The 18,761-nt window shown below is 41.4% G+C and overlaps 1 protein-coding gene across 3 annotated transcripts in view; it reads left to right on the forward strand.

The window, feature by feature from the left end:
- The window catches only part of LOC102300146, a 3,198-nt gene extending 1,053 nt beyond the window's left edge, over positions 1 to 2,145 (forward strand). For all 3 annotated transcript variants that reach the window (XM_014338899.2, XM_014338900.2, XM_042224775.1), the window contains exon 2: positions 612 to 2,145. In XM_014338899.2, coding sequence (XP_014194385.2) covers positions 634 to 1,683 — 1,050 coding nt within the window. In that variant the 5' untranslated portion in view covers positions 612 to 633 and the 3' untranslated portion in view covers positions 1,684 to 2,145. The remainder of the gene's footprint in view (positions 1 to 611) is intronic.
- The last annotated feature ends 16,616 nt before the right edge of the window (positions 2,146 to 18,761 follow it).

Here is an 18,761-nt window from a genome sequence, read left to right on the forward strand (position 1 = left end):
TGTGTGTGTGTGTGTGTGTGTGTGTGTGTGTGTGTGTGTGTGTGTGTTTGGCCCCAGTGGGCTAGGCATTGAATTTTCCTGTTTTTGTTTTTGTTGCTTTAGCTCATGACTGCATTTTAGCTGTTTTGATCTTTTTTAATCCTCCTCCTTTCGCCCATGAAGAACTTTTCTTTGTTGCTTTGTTCCGCTGCCATGTGATGACAGGTTTAAGCAGCTACACACTGTGCAGGCCTGCGACACAGATTTATTTATTGTTTCACTGTGATTTGGCTTGACTTTCTTTTGTTAGAGCATATTGCACATTTCTCAATGCAACTTCTGATTGATGTTCTGTTTCTTTAACACACTAAGATGTTTTTCTGCAAAGGAAGCCAAAAACCTTAAATGTTATAGACTGAAGCTATAAGCACTAGAAACTTAACTATGGATCTCAAGTAAGTCATGTCAAGTAGATTTTCATCTTCTATCTAAATTTTTGGCTCCAGGAAGTTGAGAAACATTCAAAGTGATGTACACGGTGGGCAAATGTCCAGCGGTGCTGTGTGTAGAGGTTATTTGAAGTAAAGAATGGCACTACCAGTACTTTGATGTTATGTTCCTTGTCATTTCAGTGAGAATCAGTCGAGGCCAGTGATGCTTCATCATCAGGACCAGCCTCTGAACTCAGCCTATGGAGGCTCCAACAGTAGTTCCTCGTTCCAAAACAGGAAGTGCGACAAAGACGGCAACTTCAACTTCCTGCCAGGGAAAGATGATGAGGACTACACAGGCAATGTAGAAGGAGGAGGAGATGAGAACCGAAACCAGGTGCGGCCCCGAAACTTGGGCCCACTTGGGCGTGATCCCCCAAACTCAGGGGTTCTGTCGCCGCGCTCCCGCATGTCCTGCTGGAGCCGCCTTGAGCCTCTGCCTGAAATCGAAGGTGGGGACGATGGTTATGGTAGAGTGCCCCCTGATGGAGCGGAGGAGAGGAGGATGGAGGAAGAGGAGGGAAGGATGATGATGAACCAGGATGATGAGAAGCAAAGAGAGAAGAGGGAGCAGCAGAGGAGGAAGGGCAGCACAGACTTCAGAGGAAGACAGGAAGAGGATTATGATGCACTGCTGGACGACGAATGGGGAGACAGTGACTCCGAGTCGGAGTACAGCTACCGGTCTGGCGGCAGCATGTCTTCCCTCAACATGGAAAGCGGGGGAGAAGGGATGCTCATGGGAGGCCTGGACCGCATCGGTGTCGGGGAACCAAAATCGAGTCATCCGGAAAGCGGCCCAGCAGGAAACAGAAACCCAGCCACGAGACAAAGAAGCTTTAGCCGCAAGTCCCTCCCAGGAAGTAACCTGGGAAATCTGGAGGAAAGAGCCGAAGATCTAGGCGATGATGACGATCAGTCCTCCGACTCAGACGGCGAGATGCCAGAGCTGATGGACACCGTGTGGACGCTGCGGGACCGTGAGCGCTTCAAGGCTCAGGAAATGGAGAAGCACCAGGTGCAGCTGACCATGTATCGCCGCCTGGCGCTGATTCGCTGGGTCCGCACCCTTCAGGGCCGCGTCCAGGAACAGCAGAACCGCCTTCAGTCCAGCTTTGATGTCATCCTCACTCACAGGAAGGAGTTGCTGCGAATGGGCGCCGCCGCTGCCATAGCCAACACTGCTCCCGCTGCTGCTGTCAGCCAATCGTGAGAGGAAACAAGTGTTTATAAAACTGCACTTTTGCTCATAAATTTCCCCCGGAAAAAGGAAAAAAAATCTCCCATCATCCCGTCAGACATTTTTAAGCTTTATGTTGCTTATTGTTGCTCATCTTCCCCGTTTTCCCATACAGAGCATCAATTACTGTATCAAACTCATCTTTGGGCTGCTGAAGACTGGTTTTAACTTCAGCTTCTACACAAAAACCAAAATGTCACATGACTTAGGATATATTCTCATTAAAGCAATGACTGTATGAACTCTTGAGTGTTGTTATAATATGATGTTTATATCAGAAATGTCCTACATGCTGTTGTTACTTGTCTTGACCTCTGCATAAAAAAAAAATCCCTAAAAGTGTTGGAAAACATCCATGTGTTAGAGATGATTTCTACCAGGAGATGCTGTATATAATTATGATCGATTAAAAGAATAAAGTATCCTTCTATCTAATGTTTTGTGTGGATGTTTTTTTAATTTAACTTTTAAACAGCTTAATCTAGATTGAGCTCATTTCTAATAGACACATCTGAGAGAAAGACTAAGGCTGATAACTCCACTTCAAGAGCACAGAGGCTTCTTTTGATTCCTGAGGAACATTTTAAGAAGCTGGTTTATCAAAGTTCCCTCAAAACAGATATGACTAAAGAAGGCCAGTTTTTATCTTCTGTAGCTGTACTTGAAGCCTTGGGCCAATGCCCTTTGAGCTCACAATTGCCTCTTTGTCAGCTGAACAAAGTTGTTTTGTATCTGCTCATCACACGGGGCTGGGAGCGTGTGTTCTGCAGGCAGTGTGATAGCCGTGTGAGGGCTCAAGCCTCAATCTTTACGGGCTGGGCTTCCGCCGCAGGCTTTCCGAGATCATCTCACCTCTTTCTAAGTGCGTGTATGTGTGTGTGTTCAGAAAGATACCAGCCACGCTGCCACCCTGTAATCTCCGTCCTGGGCGAGTCGATGGGAGTCGCTGGAAGCCCTCGGGGAGCTTCAGTCTGCGCCCCGGGCCGCTGCGGGTCCTATCCGGCCTCGGTGAACAGACGCCGGTCCGGTTGCGCGCAGGAGCCAAACCCCGGGGCAAGTTTGGGATAATCCCCAGCTATGCCTCCAAACCAATTCCAGTTTATTTATTTTTTTCCTAGCTTATCGCTTTTCTTGGACGCGCAGGCACCGCACAGAAAGTCTGAGTCCATTTCCATATTGATCCGCTGTTCGTTGTGTTTGCGAGGCGACAAATCTGAGCGGATAACATGTTTACAGCAGAGCAGTGACTTGTATACAACGTGATACAGAAAACATCCTCAAAAAAGGGACATCTGGGAACAAACGTGCCTTTGATGGGGATTTTGTAAACCGCGGAGACTTGATTTCAAGGTAGTTAGAGGTTATAAATGAAGTGAGACAAAGCTCACGAAGATAAATGAAGCTGCAGGGGCGCGAATGGAAAAAACACGGCTGATCAGTTTTACCTCGGGATAAAGGAGGGTTCCAGTATCTTTAGAGCATATGACAATATTTTCGATGTGTGGTTCAGTATTAAAATATCTGCTGGTGCTAAGCTTATTAACTGTTTCCTATATTTAAAAAAGAAGGAGGCTTTGTGTAGATTAAAATGTAACTAGTGACTTTATTAATGGTTAATAAATGACTTATTATGCTTTTATAAATGCGTTGTAAGCAGTGATTAGCACGAGACAGGTTTATCTTGTCGGCCTATATAACGTTTCAATAACAACTCAAAGACGTTAAGGATTAATGCAAACATTATTTAATGACGTTATTTTAACAGTAAGTTAACCAATAAAGATTTTTAAACTGTTTTTAATAGTTAGTGTTAAAATCTATCTATGACTTGTTTTTATTGTTAAACTGCTGAAAATTTGGTTTAAAAAAACTGCTAAAAAAGTTTGTAACAAATAGACTCGCATGTTCTCATTCAGTATTTTTCCAGAAGTTCAGAGGTCAAAGTGTTCAATGAGATCTCCAATGAGACCATTAGAGTGTCCACGGCTGGAGGAGAATAAAGGCCACGAAGGGACCTGGAAAACTCAGTAAATTGTTTATTAGAGACAATGAGGGCTTTATTTTCGAGTTTCCACCGCTGTAAATAGTGACATCATGCAATATTTCCAGGATAATGACTATTTATATCCGACTTTCATGAAAAACACTATGTAAAGTATGCAGGGTTATTATTATTATTTTTTAACTTACATTCCTTAGACTAAATACGTTCTTCGGCGTGACCGTCGGGGCCCTGCTGCGGGCGCATTGCGCACATCTTCTGCAAACTCGGTAAATCAGTCGGTTACTAAAAATAAAAAATAAATAAGTAAATAAAAAAAACCCTACAAAAAAAACGAAACCCTGGAATGACAGGTATGGCGTTAGATGACTTTTTTTTCAGAGCAAAGCTTCCCGGGGAGCAGAGAGGTGCGCACAGCTGGGCCTTGTGGCACATCCCCAAGGCGAGTGGGAGCGCCAAGAGGCTCATCTGCATTTTTCTGTTTTGTAACACACTTCACTTTTTTTTCAAACAACCAGAGCACCCAAATCCAAATGTTTTAATGTCTGATGGAAGGTTTCAGGGTCTTTGCTTTGCGATATATTTAACCCACAGAGAGAGGGTTGTAACACTTCTAAGTTTAAGACGCTTAATCGCGAGTGTTGTTAAAAGAATTATACTGTTTTCTTCTAAATTGTATTTTGGTGGTATCATCATGTATTCTAATAGCAGACATGTGGTTACCTATAAAATACTGACTGTGAAAACTGATTTTTTTAAATGAGCTTTTTTACGCTTACATTTAAAGACGAATGTGCACTAAAAGAAAATCTATCGATTGTTAAAATATATATTTAAAATATCAATTTTGCGGCCTGATTTTCATGTCCTTTGGTGATATATTCTTTCTTGTGTAGATTTTGGTAGCTGTGCATGTTATGCCATCGATCAGTGGTTGCAAACCTGGAATTAACTGATGTATTTGTTGATACTTGTGTATTTTTTTTTTTTTAATCGATGCTTTGCAGAAAACATATCCAAGGTTGCCAGGTTTGCTACACTACCTTGTGACGTTTTTTCCCTTCGAGCAACGGGCACTCAAAGTCTTTATAGCTTCCACAGCGAGATTCTTCACACCTGCATATTTTTTTGTGATGTATCATTTACAGGAAACAGAGCCGCATGTAACCATTCACAAATGTATTAGATTAGCCAACTTCTCAGCACAAAACGCGTTAGAACCTGTTAAAAATAGTATCTAATCATCAAGATGGCGCAGGGACGGAGGAAAACATCCTCCCTACCAGACTATGAAAGAAAATAGAGCTACATATACTGGGGGGGGGGGAATAATTTTTGAAGGTCAGTTTAAAGATGCTCTCTAATGTGATTAACTTCAGCTTTGAGGGAAGATTATTTTAATGAAGTACAGCAGATAAAAGATGTGTGATGATGAGTCATCAGCCAGTATTAGGATAACCGGAACACTACAGACTAAATGTAGGGATAATGTGAGACACATTACTAATAAATGTGCAACTTTACAAACAATCTATGTGGGCTAAATGTTCGACATGTTTTATTGTTGTCTGTGTGTCTTTATATGCTTGTGTGTTCATCGTTTCTATCCTAATAATTGTTAAGACTGTTTTTTCAGGTTCGGCTAAACATCTTTGGGTTTCACTAACGATCTTTCTTGAAGGTGTTAACTTCATTTTTCTTTTAAGGAGGGGACACAGGGGACAATATTAATACTTAAACCCCAAACTAAGTGTACATGCTACTGTGTGGTGTGAGGGAGTGATGGAAACTGTGCATCATTCTATTAAATCCAGAAGTAATTAGAAGGAAGAAATGGAACAGCAGAAGATGGGGAAACAGTACATGTAGTACAAGACAGAATTCACCACAGGGGACCATGGCAGGTCACGAGGGCAAGGTTTCACAGGCCTGCTTTAATATCCACCATGACTGTTGTCCATTTTATTTGTTTAGACTGGTAGCAAACCCACGGCATGACCCCCTGCAAAGAACAGCCTCAAGACTCTAAGGAGGGAGATTTTTTGTATTGAGATCACGAGTCTCCGGACCTTGATGTTAACTAGCAATTCAAAGAGTGGAGATAATAACCCAGCTGTCCTCGTATCGTGCTGACCATTCATGAGGAACACAAAGTGTTTCGTATATGTGTTCCACTTGTCTCACAGAGTGGGATTGTGAACAGAAAGGAAGGGGGGAGAGAAAAGTATTTAAATATGTGTTCAGTTTTTTTCATCTTGAGCCAGTTACAATGTGAGACAAGGGCTAAAAATGCTGTGCAGTCCCACAAGAAGTGGGACACCTGATCACCCTGGTGGGATGTTATTAAAGGAGACCTGAATGGACTGACTTTAGATTGCCTGAGCAGGAACAAGGAGGCTCCAGCATCCACTAGGGGGGGATACTCCATCACACACCCACTCGGTTCAGACCGTCACCTCCTTTTGTTCCTGTGTTCTGACACCAGAGGTCAGCAGCGTGCACATGGATGGCTCATCCAGCAGTGTGTGCAGCAGTGGTGCACTTAATGGGGGACCACCAGGGATCCGCAAAGGAGGGGTTCTATTGGGACATATTTTCAAACAACCCCCATTTTTTATTCTTTTTTGTGGAACAACAACAAAATAAATAAATAATTAAGATTAAAAGCTCTCTTTCTAACCTTTCTACAGTTTGGGTTTAAGTTTACTTAAAAAGAAAGAAAAGAAAAAGCACTAAAATTATTTTGTAGCCAGTGCTGAATTTAACGTGTTTGCTCAGGAGGTCATGGGCTCAAATGTGGAGAGCCACACGGGAAATGCAATACCAAAAAGAAAAACATTTGTGACTTCTTCTTCATCAAAATCATACGTGTAGCACAATCTTCTACTGTGTGTTTTTTGTGTTTCAGCTTTATTTGAAACATTTTGGAATCTCGAGCTGAATAAAGTTACAGGATCTGAGCCAAACTCACTCGACACACAGTAAAAGTACAGAAACAATGTAACACCAGAGTTTGACCCAGGATTTTGTGTCATTATTTGAACACTGTTGTTCCGTCACTTATCCAAACTGATGCTCTCGTGCAGATATTTTTTGGAACTTACTTATCTCTGCTTGTTGTTGTTCGTTAACACGTATTTGTTTCGGCCCCTCTTCATAAATCTGCCACGCACTTTAAAGTAAAACTGCATGGATGTACCCAACAAAAGGTCAAACTCATCATATCTGATCTTGAATAAAAAGTCAGTCCAAAAAAAAAAGGATGTCAAAAGTGAAATGATGAATTAAACCAAGATGTACTAACCAAGTGGAGAGCTATTAATTGAAGCACTGCCTGGGTTATTAATCCCATTTTAGATCAATAGGCTGTTTTGGTGCTATCATCTGTGCCACTGTTGGTTGTTTACTCAAGAATATGATATGGGTTTGCTCTTTTTTATTATTATTTATTTAAATAATCTCTTATATGTTATACTTTTTTAACTGGTTGTTGTCTAGAAGGTTCATGTCCTAAAACATACCATTTTTTTCTTTCTTTAAATAATAAAAACAAACAAACTGTGGATCCAAGATTTTTTCTTTTTAAGGAAATAAAAGTCAACACAACAGCATTTGTCCCCCTTGTTGTCCTCATCAGGCCTGCAGTGGATCTGCGCCCCACAGTTTGAAAACCACTTGTTTACCATCTCTTAGGAATTTACTATTGTTGCATTTTATAAATCGAAATGTAATTTTTACACAAGCAAATATTAAATTGTATCATGTTTAAAGGGAACCTGAGCTTGTTTTGTTTGTCCATTCGGTTAAATAAAAAGTTATATAAAATTAAACAAATACCAGTGCTCTTGAATGCAGTTACATTATAACACTGATCCAAACTATCTCAATTTAGAGCCAGTGACTTTAGTGTGCTGTATTAGTTAAACAGTCCTTGTGATTTATTATCTGATGGTTACAAAATCTCTGTCAATATAAGAGCTTGTCAAATATCAACAAGACACTGATAAAAACAAGTAAAACACTGTGTCTTTTGCCTGGATTCACTTTATTTCTGGACTCTACTGACAGCAGCCCCCTGATGTTTTGTTCATTCATGTCTGTGTAAAGCTGTAAATCCTTTCCTGCTGTCACATTTACCTCCCTGTGTACGTTAGCTACAGAGACTCATATCTCTCTTTCCCGACACTAAAATTCCCCACAGATTAAGATTCCTCAGGACAGGATCTGCAGTCTTGTATCCAGATGCCCTTGACATGCAAAAGTTCGGGAGTCCCTGCTGCAGCCACGGCTTTAGCTGTTGCGTCGGGCTTTTTTTGAACACAGAAATACATATATACCCTATCATACTCTCTCTCCCCTTCTTCCCTCTGCCTGATGTAGTGTGACAGTGTGTTCGCCCGCAGCACTCTGCTGGCGTGGAAACAATCAGCTTTGACAGAAAGGGGGTGGCGGTGGAGGGGATAGAGGGAGGCAGAGGAAGAGGGAGGGATGGTGGGTGAGGAAGGGTGGAGGGGAGGCTGCGGCCTGAGGCCTGTGTATGATGAACTGGATAGAAAGACCCGTCATGAGAAGAGAAACAACACACAAACATAATAGATAGATAGATAGATAGATAGATAGATAGATAGATAGATAGATAGATAGATAGATAGATAGATAGATAGATAGATGCTTCCTGTTTTTGTCTTTTCCCCTGTCCTCACTGTTGCCTTGATTGAATTCACCTGTGCCTTGTTATCCCTCTTTGTGTGTTTTTGTTCTGGTAGGTAACTTTAGTTAGTCTTCTGTTTTTGCTGTTTCTCTGTATTAAATAAAGTGTCTTCTTCTTTTTGTCAACACATGGGTCTCCATTATGGACCTTATTGCCACCTTGATATTGATATAAAGAAAAAAGATACACTCCTGAGTCCAGCTTATATAAGACATAAAAATATTTGTTTTATTTTTGTCCCTTTTATAATCCCTTCATCTCTTTTCTGAATGTTTATATTGTCCCAGCCTTTTCTGTTAATTCGTTCATATGGGTACTTTCAAAGCAATATTACTCTCAAGAGACCCACACCTGCGTAAATTATCAAATACCCTAAAATGTGTTAAGTATAATTTAATGAGTGTGGAGAAACTCTCTGTATGAATTACAGCAGAAGTTTAATTAAATGTCTCAGTGTGTTTAACTATCAGTTATCATTACTTTACTCATTCCTGCAGAGCCCAATTATTAAATTTAAATAATTTACAGTCTCATTAACAATAGATTTACTACATCTAAATGTTCCTGGCTAAGTTCACACTGCAAACCTTTGTGCTCATTTCTGATTTATTGCTCATATACGTTTTTTCCCCCTTTTGCTTTGCTCTTAATGTTGTTCTTGTCCTGAACTATTCTGCAATGTGCAAATGAGCAATACTGTCACAGAGATCATGCTGCTTTGCAGAAGTCAGTGTGCAGCGCTGTGTTTGTAAGAAGCCAGTGAATTTGTGAGAAGGTGACAACGAGGATGTTAATTATGGCTTGGTGTTCCGGTAAGCAGGTGAGTGGGATCATCACATGAATGGCTGCCACGGCCAATCAAAATTGTGGATTTGATCCAAAATTTTAGGATGTGACTTTCAACAAGATTCAAAGGAAAACTGTCCATTCAGACTTTCCCTCGGCGATGATGGAGGACACAACAAAGAATGTAAGTAAACTGAAGGTTTACATACACAAGGAGATGAGGGCGGAGTGGAGACACATAGGGAGAAACACACAGCAGAACTGAATCTAACTGAGGGAAGGGATACACAACTAAACATAATGCACATTAGCGGCTCTCAAAAGCAGGAAGTCTCAACACTGAGACAGACAGCGACACAAAATTGACATCAGTAAACAGACATGACTGACTACACACAGGGGACGCTGGGGAGGACACACAGAGAGGAGAATTAAACAAACTGGACACGAAAGGGAACAAAATTAAACAGAGAAATGAGATCTAGAAACATGAATAACTAAACTAGGAAACAGTGGAAATACTAAACCAGGAGACTAAACAATGAAAACTAGAATGCAATCATAATAACTCAGAAACAGGAGAGAAAAAACATAGGAATCATAAAAATTCACAGAGGTGATTCAAAGTGGTTACCATTCATCTGTTTTATAAAATATAAAATATATTGAATACACAGTGATAACAGTGAATACAAAGGACAAAAAATATTCTAAAGAAGAATATTCTTTATTCACTGCTTCAACACTGTCAAAGTCCGGGCACTGGGGAGGCCAATCCATGACTGATAGTGTTCCACTGTGTGTTTTTCCATCCAGATATGCTTTTACTGCAATCGCAGTGTGTTTGGCATCTCTTTCATGCTAGAAAATGAAGCTGATGTCAATCAGAGACTTCCCAGATGGCATTTCATGCTGGAAATCTGATAATACACTTTTGCTTTTACAAATCCATCAGTTCCAACAGATCCCCAACACCACTGACTGAAACATGGCCTCAAACCATGATAGATCGTCCACCGTGTTTTACAGATGGCTGTATCTTTCTCTAACGATTGAAACCAAAATGTTCCAAATTGGATTTATCACACCGAGAGACCTGTTACCACTGATTTTCAGTTCAGTTCTTGTGTAATTTCGCATACCCCAGCTTTTCTCCCTCTTTCCCTTCCTGTTTCCCTTCCTCTTGACAGCCACCCTTTTTTTTCCCTATTTCTTAAAGACATGACTTTCAGATACTGTTTACCTGCTGTAGGTAGTTTTTAAAGCCTGTGTAGACACAACACTGGGTTCCTTTTTACACTTGAATGAATCACAGCTACACATTCCTCCGAAAATGGTGACGTACAAGGACTGGACTGAAAATAAGTGATAAAGCAGCCAATGTCTAAGAAAACCTTAAAAACTTTTGCTCAAGACCACTTAAAAACATTATAAGAATGCCTGCCTCTGTAAAAGCAAAACACATAGAAATGAGGGGTGGCTTAAGACTTTTGCACAGTACTATAGCTGGTTGGATTGACGAGTTAAGTTTAAATATACAAATAAAGCATGATCTAAATTCTCTGCTGCACTGCATATTAGCAAACAGTAAACATCTACTGATGTGTTGTAACAACCTGTTGAAAGGCGCAAAAAACTTCAGATCATTTAAGGCCTTCCTGACCTGAGTGTCGCTCTCCCACTTGACTCTTTTTTCTGATTTAGTTAAAGCCATCAGGTCCTTTAAGAGGGTCTCTCTCAACCTCTTCAAACATCTTATCAGGCTCTGATTCCAGGACTTGAAGCTTGTGTGTGAAGAGGGGTGTGTGCGTGTGTTGATGGTTCAGCTGCCTCGTCTGCTATAACCAGCTAATAAATATGAAAACAGCAGGTTAAAACTTTTTTATTCGTCCCGTGCCTGAAAGGATTATACCCTTCTATAGAGTCCCGTGAAAAATCCCCCAAACCTCATAATGCCCAATGTTGTCCCATAAAACTGTGTTGAACAAAAGATGGAGAAAGGGGGCTTTTTCACGCATAAGGGGTTTTCTCAAGAGCGCATTGAGAGGAGCCCCGGCCGGGATCCGCCCATAGATTATCTGGCTGTCGGTGAAAGCCCGGCTGGGAGAGGCAGGTGCGTGTGCCAGGCACAGGGGGGTCGTGGGGGCCCGGTGACCGAGCAGAGGGTGGTGAACTATGGGGAGTGCTGCGCAGCTGCCAGCAGGAATGTTTGCAGATTGTCACTTCCATTTAACTTGCTCTTTTTCTCTCCTCTCCACCCACCCACCCCAGCCTAGAGATGGAGCTGGTCTCCCAGGTTTCCCTCCCACCTCCGAGCCGCAGAGATCGGACTAAACGGTGACACCACGGCCACAAAAGCGACAACCGGCGCGGGTCGTCTCCGCCCCTGCAGCGTGAAATTGTGGATTAAACTGATAAGGAGGAAGAATGATACTGATCCCACATTTTTTGAGGGCGCTTTAGAAGGCTAAGCGAGTGCGATGTAACTGGTAAAGCAGGGTTAACACACTGTAGTCCCCAGAGGCTTCTTTCATACAGGTTATTGGATTTTAGGCTTCTTTTTTTTTTAAGTGCAATCTTCAACATATGGTGGCCTGTAGACAGAACTGAGGCTCTTTAATAATGCAGCTCATAAATTTATCTCTGCAACTTTGCCAGAATTTACCAAAATAAAATGAAAGATGCAAATTGCATGTCCCCTGAACTCAGAGAGCATTCATTTGTCACGTGGAAGCATCACCTCTTATCTTTACTTTCATGCATTCGCAGGAAAAGCCTATGCAAAATTAGGAAAATGCATTTATCACAGAGGATAGTCGTCCGCCATGTTGACCCACACAGGCTGCATCTTTGCCTGGAAATGGCCCTCTTTGCACCCTACCTTAGTCTCTAATCTCTTCAGTCCAAACTGTGTCCTCTTTCCAAACTGTGGCCTGAGGCTACGTGTGGGTCCTCAACATAATCCCCTTCAAAACTCTGCAGTCCCTGTTATTCCACTGGGGTTTGGCAAAAGTGCTTCATGTCAGAGCAGCACAAAGCTCAATGCTTTTTCACACCATCTTCCAGCAAAAAGGGATTAATGTCCTCACCATTATGAATAATGAGAATGAATAACAAACAGCTCCCTATTTATCCCACTCGATTAAATAAAGGAAAGAGTGTCCTTGTGCTTTTTTATTGAACTGTCTTGAGGGTGCGTATGGAGGTCGTATATAAATAAAAGAAAAGCCTAAAAGCCATAAATTTAGTCAGCATGTGATGCTTCAAAGTGTTTGCACTGATTTCATCTAGTGACTAATGTCTCAGCCAAGAAATTTGATTTCTCCATATTTCTGTACACAAAGAGCTCAAGAAAATGTTACGTAATTCATTGTATTTCATTTGATAATTTGACCCTGAATTGGATAAGTGATAGAGAATGGATGGATGGATAATTTGACCTTGCTGTGTATGGCTTTTAAAATTAAAAAATTAAAAAATAAAATTACTGATGATTATACTTGTATTTTTTTTTAACTTGTGTTGTTTAATTTTGAGTCTAGCAAAATGGCAATATGAAAAAAAAAATGCTGGGCGTATGAGTGTGCATGAGAATTTTTCAAATTAGTATCAAATAATCAGGTCAGTGTATGCTGAAGTAATCTACCTGAACCAAAAGCTCAGGCTCAGACATCCTTTCTGCTCCTGACTCTGTTTGGTGTCAGAACGATGTGAAAGCAGATATCCCTAATATAGATATCACTGCAGTAATGCAGATATCACTCAGGCACAGCGGCTCCACCTGTTCAAACCTTCTGTTTGTGAGGAGCAGCCAATCAGGAAAAAACTTCTCTTAAAGGCAGAGTAGTTTAACTGAGGGCATATCTCAGAAATAAATAATAATCAATAAGATGACAACCCATAAAACTAAAAAAAATCCCTAATTTTAGTGTCAACATTTGCCGTTTGTTTTTCCTTAAAGTGTCTCTTCTGTATCATACTTATATTACATTTATCTTTCACTTATGGTCTCAGATTATCCAACAAGCACAACTCTGCACCAACATCTGCCAAACAGACAGTGATTCATGGAATAATGAATGAGAGAAGCATTTCTCTTAGGAGACATAAACGATGATCAATGTGACAAATCAGCTTTAATACCCCCCACCACCACCCTACCCCACCCAAAAAAAAGGTGGAATAATGAACACTTTGAGCCGTGAGTGACAAAACATCTCCTCTGCATCTCCTTAAAGTGCCCCCTGTGCATCGTGACCTTAACATTTCGCTTCTTCGCATCTGTTCCTCCTCTTCTCCTCCGCACGCACTGGATCACAGCTCCTTTACCACAGCTGCCAGAGCGGACAATGGCGGCTCAGAATGAGAATATGAAAATGAAATATGAAACAGTGGTGTGATAAACTGGTAGATAATCATCTTTTCATTAAACTTTCATCCCCAGTGACTTAAAAATTCAAGAGCCCAATTACAGAGCTTGTATCTCTCTTTCTCTCTCTCCCTCTCATTTCTCCCTCACTCTTGCTTTTCTTAACAAGAGCAGTCAGGGAGAGGGGGTGAGTGGCTTAAGGGATGAGTGAGAGCATCATTATGAAGCGGTCACGGGGAGGATGGGAAGGCGGGGGGTGGGGTGGTGGGGTGAGATGACCCATCGTCCTGAGTGGAGGACAGGGAGCAGCAGGCCTGATTTTAGCCTGTCCAAACATGGAGGAAGAGGAAGAAGAGATGGTGAGAGAAAGACAGACAGACATGTGGAGCGTACAGCCATGCGGGTCTGATGGATGGATGGGTGGATGGATGGATGGATGGATGGGTGGATGGATGGGTGGATGGATGGATGGATGGATGGATGGATGGGTGGATGGATGGGTGGATGGATGGATGGATGGGTGGTGGTGGTGGGAGGCAGACAGGCACACAGACGAGCTAAGAGGAGTATAGATTTTCCAGGCAGATAGTGGAAAGATGTGTGCATCCTGATGAGTGCCACAAACAGGGCGCATGACTCTCTCGTCTGCCTGTTTCTGTGTTGTGTGTGTGTGTTGTGTGTATGTGTATATCTGTGTGTGTCAGTGTATTAGCAGTCAGAGCACTGAAGCCCACGGGCGATTCCTGTGTGTGCTTGCGATAAAGGGAAAAAGGGAGGAAGTATAACGGGGGGGAAAGCGGGGCGTAGAGGCGGGGGTGAGGGGTGGGTGGGTGAGAGTAGAGATGAGGAAGTTGGATGGGGGTATGGGAGGAGGTGGGGGGGGGATAGAGAAAGAGAGAGAGAAAGAGAGCATCTAGCAGAGCATTGAGCTTCCTCTGTGCTGTCAAAGCCTCTGGATCATGTCCCCATCGGTCTCTCGCTCTCTCTCTCTCACACACACACACACACACACACTTTCCCTCACCCAATTGCTCTCTTTCCCTCAAACCAACCCCTCCTCCCCTCCCTCTCATGAAAAGAGTGTCTTGGCAGGGTAATTAAGAATGGCCTCTAAACACAGGAGTATGGCAGGAAAGCTCCAGATGAAAGTAAATGATTAAAATAATTACAGGCTGAGAGCTGACGAGCCGGAGTGTGGGGTGGCCGCCGGACATTTGTCGGTAATTAGATAATTAATCTGAATGCAAATGATGAGCCCTAACGAAGCAGTCAAGCTGAACCAGCGACAACTGCCGTGAGTGAAATGTAAGGTGGGGGGGGGAGAGAAGAGAGAGGGAAAAGCAGGGGAAGAGATTTGGGCTGGGTGGAGAAAAAAAACAAAAAGAAAAATATGAATTTTATTATAAAACCTCCTGAAAGTCAGCATGAGCAGACTCAACTGCAAGAAGAAGAAGCAGCAGCAGAATTGCAAATCAATAAGTGTTTCTGGCAGTGACGGTGGAAAAACACCCCCCACACACACACACCTCGCCTCACTCTGTTTGTAACTTTCACTCCTAATGACGAGTAGACATGAATATCTTGTTAAAAATATACAAAAAGGCACAAGCCATGTGTTGTGCAAAAAATAAATAAATAAAAAATGTCTGCACTGAAACACCAAATGAAGGGTACGAACATGAAATGGCACCTGAGGAAGAAAACAGAGCGCGCTTTGCACACCCTAAAATGCGTGAGCAAATTGTGGATTTACTCACTCGCTGCAACACATCCAAACACACACTCGTTATATCTCCGCACCTCTTCCTCATACACACTCTCAAATACTATCAGCAAGTGTATGTGCTCTAAGCGGAGGTAAACACTGAACTTCAGAGCTTATTCGGAGGCAGGGTTGTGTTTTTTTCTCTCTCTCCAAGGTTGGTATCTGTGCAAGAGTGTGGATCACATCTTTAAATTTAAATAAAGATCTTCGGGGTTTATTCGTCGCGATTCTGAGCAATAAAGCTGAAAGTCTTACAGAATACAGCAAATATTATATATTGCTAAAGATGTGGCAATTCTGTCTTCATTAACAGCAGTGGGCATTAAAGCACCCCACAGTATTATAATAAATAACTTCCTGAGTGGGCAAAAAAAGAGCTTGAAAAGGTAAAGCTGTGATTATTTAAATGGTATTAAGAATCTCATTTGAAATCAAATAAATAAAACAACTCATGTGATGCAAGTGATGGTGATGGTTTCACATTTTGCACATTCCACCACCAAGAAGAACACAAACACGCCTTTCTGCAAAACTTTCAACTGTCATAACTTGCAGGTTTTACATAAAATACAAATACAAACAAATCTTTATTAAGGCTATACAGGTGAATCAAGAAGCAGCAAGAGATAGCATAAATTTATAGGGCACATACACACACACACACACACACAAGTGGGAAACGGGCACACAGTTGGAACTATTTAAGATGATAACAAAGAAGAAAAGCACACAGCAAAGCTACAGAGACAGATTACTAACAAAATAAAACAGCAACTAACTAAATGGAGAAATTACATGGCACAGTTGAATACTTGACATCAAGATGCTAAAAGAGCCTAATAAATTAAAGCACGAGGGATTAAATATCTAGAACTAAAGAGAACTAAACTAACCAAGCAATTCAAAAACTAAAGCATAAGAACAATTGAGAAATAGAAGACTCAAATTAACAACAAAATAACCAGAAAAGCACAGACCATGGTGTGAATTTAACTGAAAAAGCCAAATTTGTCTTTTATTAATGTTTTTCTAAACTCAGTGAGCACAACAAGGGCAAAAAATGACTCCAAAATTGTGGCTAAATTGTGGTTCACATTGAAATCTAATGAAATAAAGAACTTTCAATCCCAACTGTTAGTGTTCAGCATCTATCAGTAATCCAGGTTTCGGTGCTAAGTTAATTCTAATACCTAAACACCAAAACATTTCAATTGCCATCATGTAGAAGGGGACATGGGGGAGACAGAAAGACATGTTAAAATAACAAATAACATCCACATGAATACTAAGACTCTTTGAATGGTAAGTTTCCCATCAGACTCCATTTGGAATTTTAAAAAATAAGATACTGTTTGGATTATAACATTATACAGAATACTTTTGTGTTTTCCGACAGTCCTTAAATTACATATTTGGCCTGCTGTATGTGTCTAACACAACTACACAATATAAGTCATCCAACAACTCACCTGCTTGATCTTCTGTAGAAGCCACACAATCTCAGTCTCCTGCAAACAACCAGGTCTCCAGTCTTCACTGTCGTCTGATGTCCAAGGGAGGAGCCGCATTTACCTATGCATTCATATCTGCTTTACTAAATAAACTGGAAGCAATATCTATTGATATCCTTCATTATTCTAGATTCACCAATTAACCTGACACGAATGTATTTGCACTGTGGAAGGAAGCCAGAGTACCTGGTGAGACCCCACCCATGCACAGGAAGAACATGCAAACTCAACACAGAAAGGCCCGAGCCAGCCAGAACCTGAACTTGCTGTGAGGCGACAACGCTAACCAATGCACTAACTTACATATAACCTAAAAACAAACCCTAACTTGGCAACCCTCATATTAAAAACTTCAGCTTCTCTTTGTGGGTTCCTTTCCGTCTGCCTTGACAATACTACTTTTTTTTCCTCCGATATTTAACTAAAAGAACTGTTGATGGGTTTTCTTGCTATTTTGGGGTACAGAGTGGTACTAAATGAGAGCATGGGTATGTGCCAATTTTTTAGCATCTAAAATCAGTAGCTATCACTGCAACATGGCAACAGATATCTCGGAAATTTATATTTCACATTTTGGACAATATCATTAATGTTTTAACCTGAAAGTCTTACATGTTGGATCTGTATGCAGCAGTTGGCTGATGTGTTGGGGTAGTGGGTAGAACAGTGGTTAATAGAGTTGCCTCACAGCAGATATATCCTGGTTTGACTTTTTTGACTTACTTGGCTGTGTGAAGATTGCATATTCTCTCTGTAATCCTAAGACTGGTGATTCTAACTTGTCTTGTCTGTCTCTCTGTGATAGGCTGGTGCCCGGTTAGGGGTGTACTTCACCTTTGAAAATGTGGATGAGGATACTCATCTATTCAAAATCTCCCATTGGTCAGCTGTTAAATGTAAATATATGGACTTAGATCGGTTTAATACCAGATGAATCAACTTGGTGATCTTTTGTGTCCTCTATTCAAACGAGTGTGTCTGTCAGCAACAAATGTGTCATTTTGTAAGTCAGATCTTCTTATTTTAGCTGCTCCCTTTAGGGGTCACTATAGCAGATCGTCTAATGCCATCTTGTCCTATCCCTAGCATCTGTCACACCAACTCTTAACTCACAGCCATACCACCTTGAACATGCCTGGTCTCATGGCAGGTCCTGGTTAGTACTTAGATGGGAGACTGCCTGGAAATACTATGTCCTGTAAGTTTGTGGGGTGACTATAGCTCAGGAAGTAGAGCAGGGTCATCCACATATTGGAATGTTGTCACATGGATCCCTGGCTGCTCCAGTCTGCATACCAAATTATGCTTGGGGAAGATACTGAACTCCGGTGGCTTTCTGATGTGCTCATTGGAGTGTGAATGTTAACTAGAAAGTATTTTTCACACATTGGCTCATGTGATGAGGCACACGATCAATAGTCAGTCAGTGACCTTCTTAAGATACAACTCCCACTAGGGCTTAAAGACCTGGGACTCTCCAATATTTGGTTTTAGAAGTGAAGAAGCTTCTTGGATGAAACGTCTTCACAAATCTTAAGGAAATCCAGTTGCTTTTCTTTCTGAGCTCCATGACCTGGATGACAGAGAAACCTACACAGACAGCTCCTTCTAACCTTTTTTATACTTCTCTAAAGCAAGCATCTCACATATATTGCTCTTTCTCAGCATGAAGCTATAGTGCTGCTCACTGATCATAGCTTCAACAACTCTTTCCCATATCTTCATGGTGTGGCTCACCACCTTGATCCCTCTGAAGTTACTACAGCTCCTCACGTCACCCTTCTTCATTTTTAAGTGATAAATAAATCAACAAATCCTGACATGTTTTCAAGAAGCATTGGTTACTCAGGACATAGCTCCTTGTTAGTGCAAATTATCCTCTCCATCCACTCCTTTAAGAGACTCTG

This window comes from Haplochromis burtoni, unplaced genomic scaffold (genome assembly GCF_018398535.1).
Source record: "Haplochromis burtoni strain Fernald_Lab_line unplaced genomic scaffold, NCSU_Asbu1 Contig_149, whole genome shotgun sequence".
NCBI lineage: Eukaryota > Metazoa > Chordata > Actinopteri > Cichliformes > Cichlidae > Haplochromis > Haplochromis burtoni.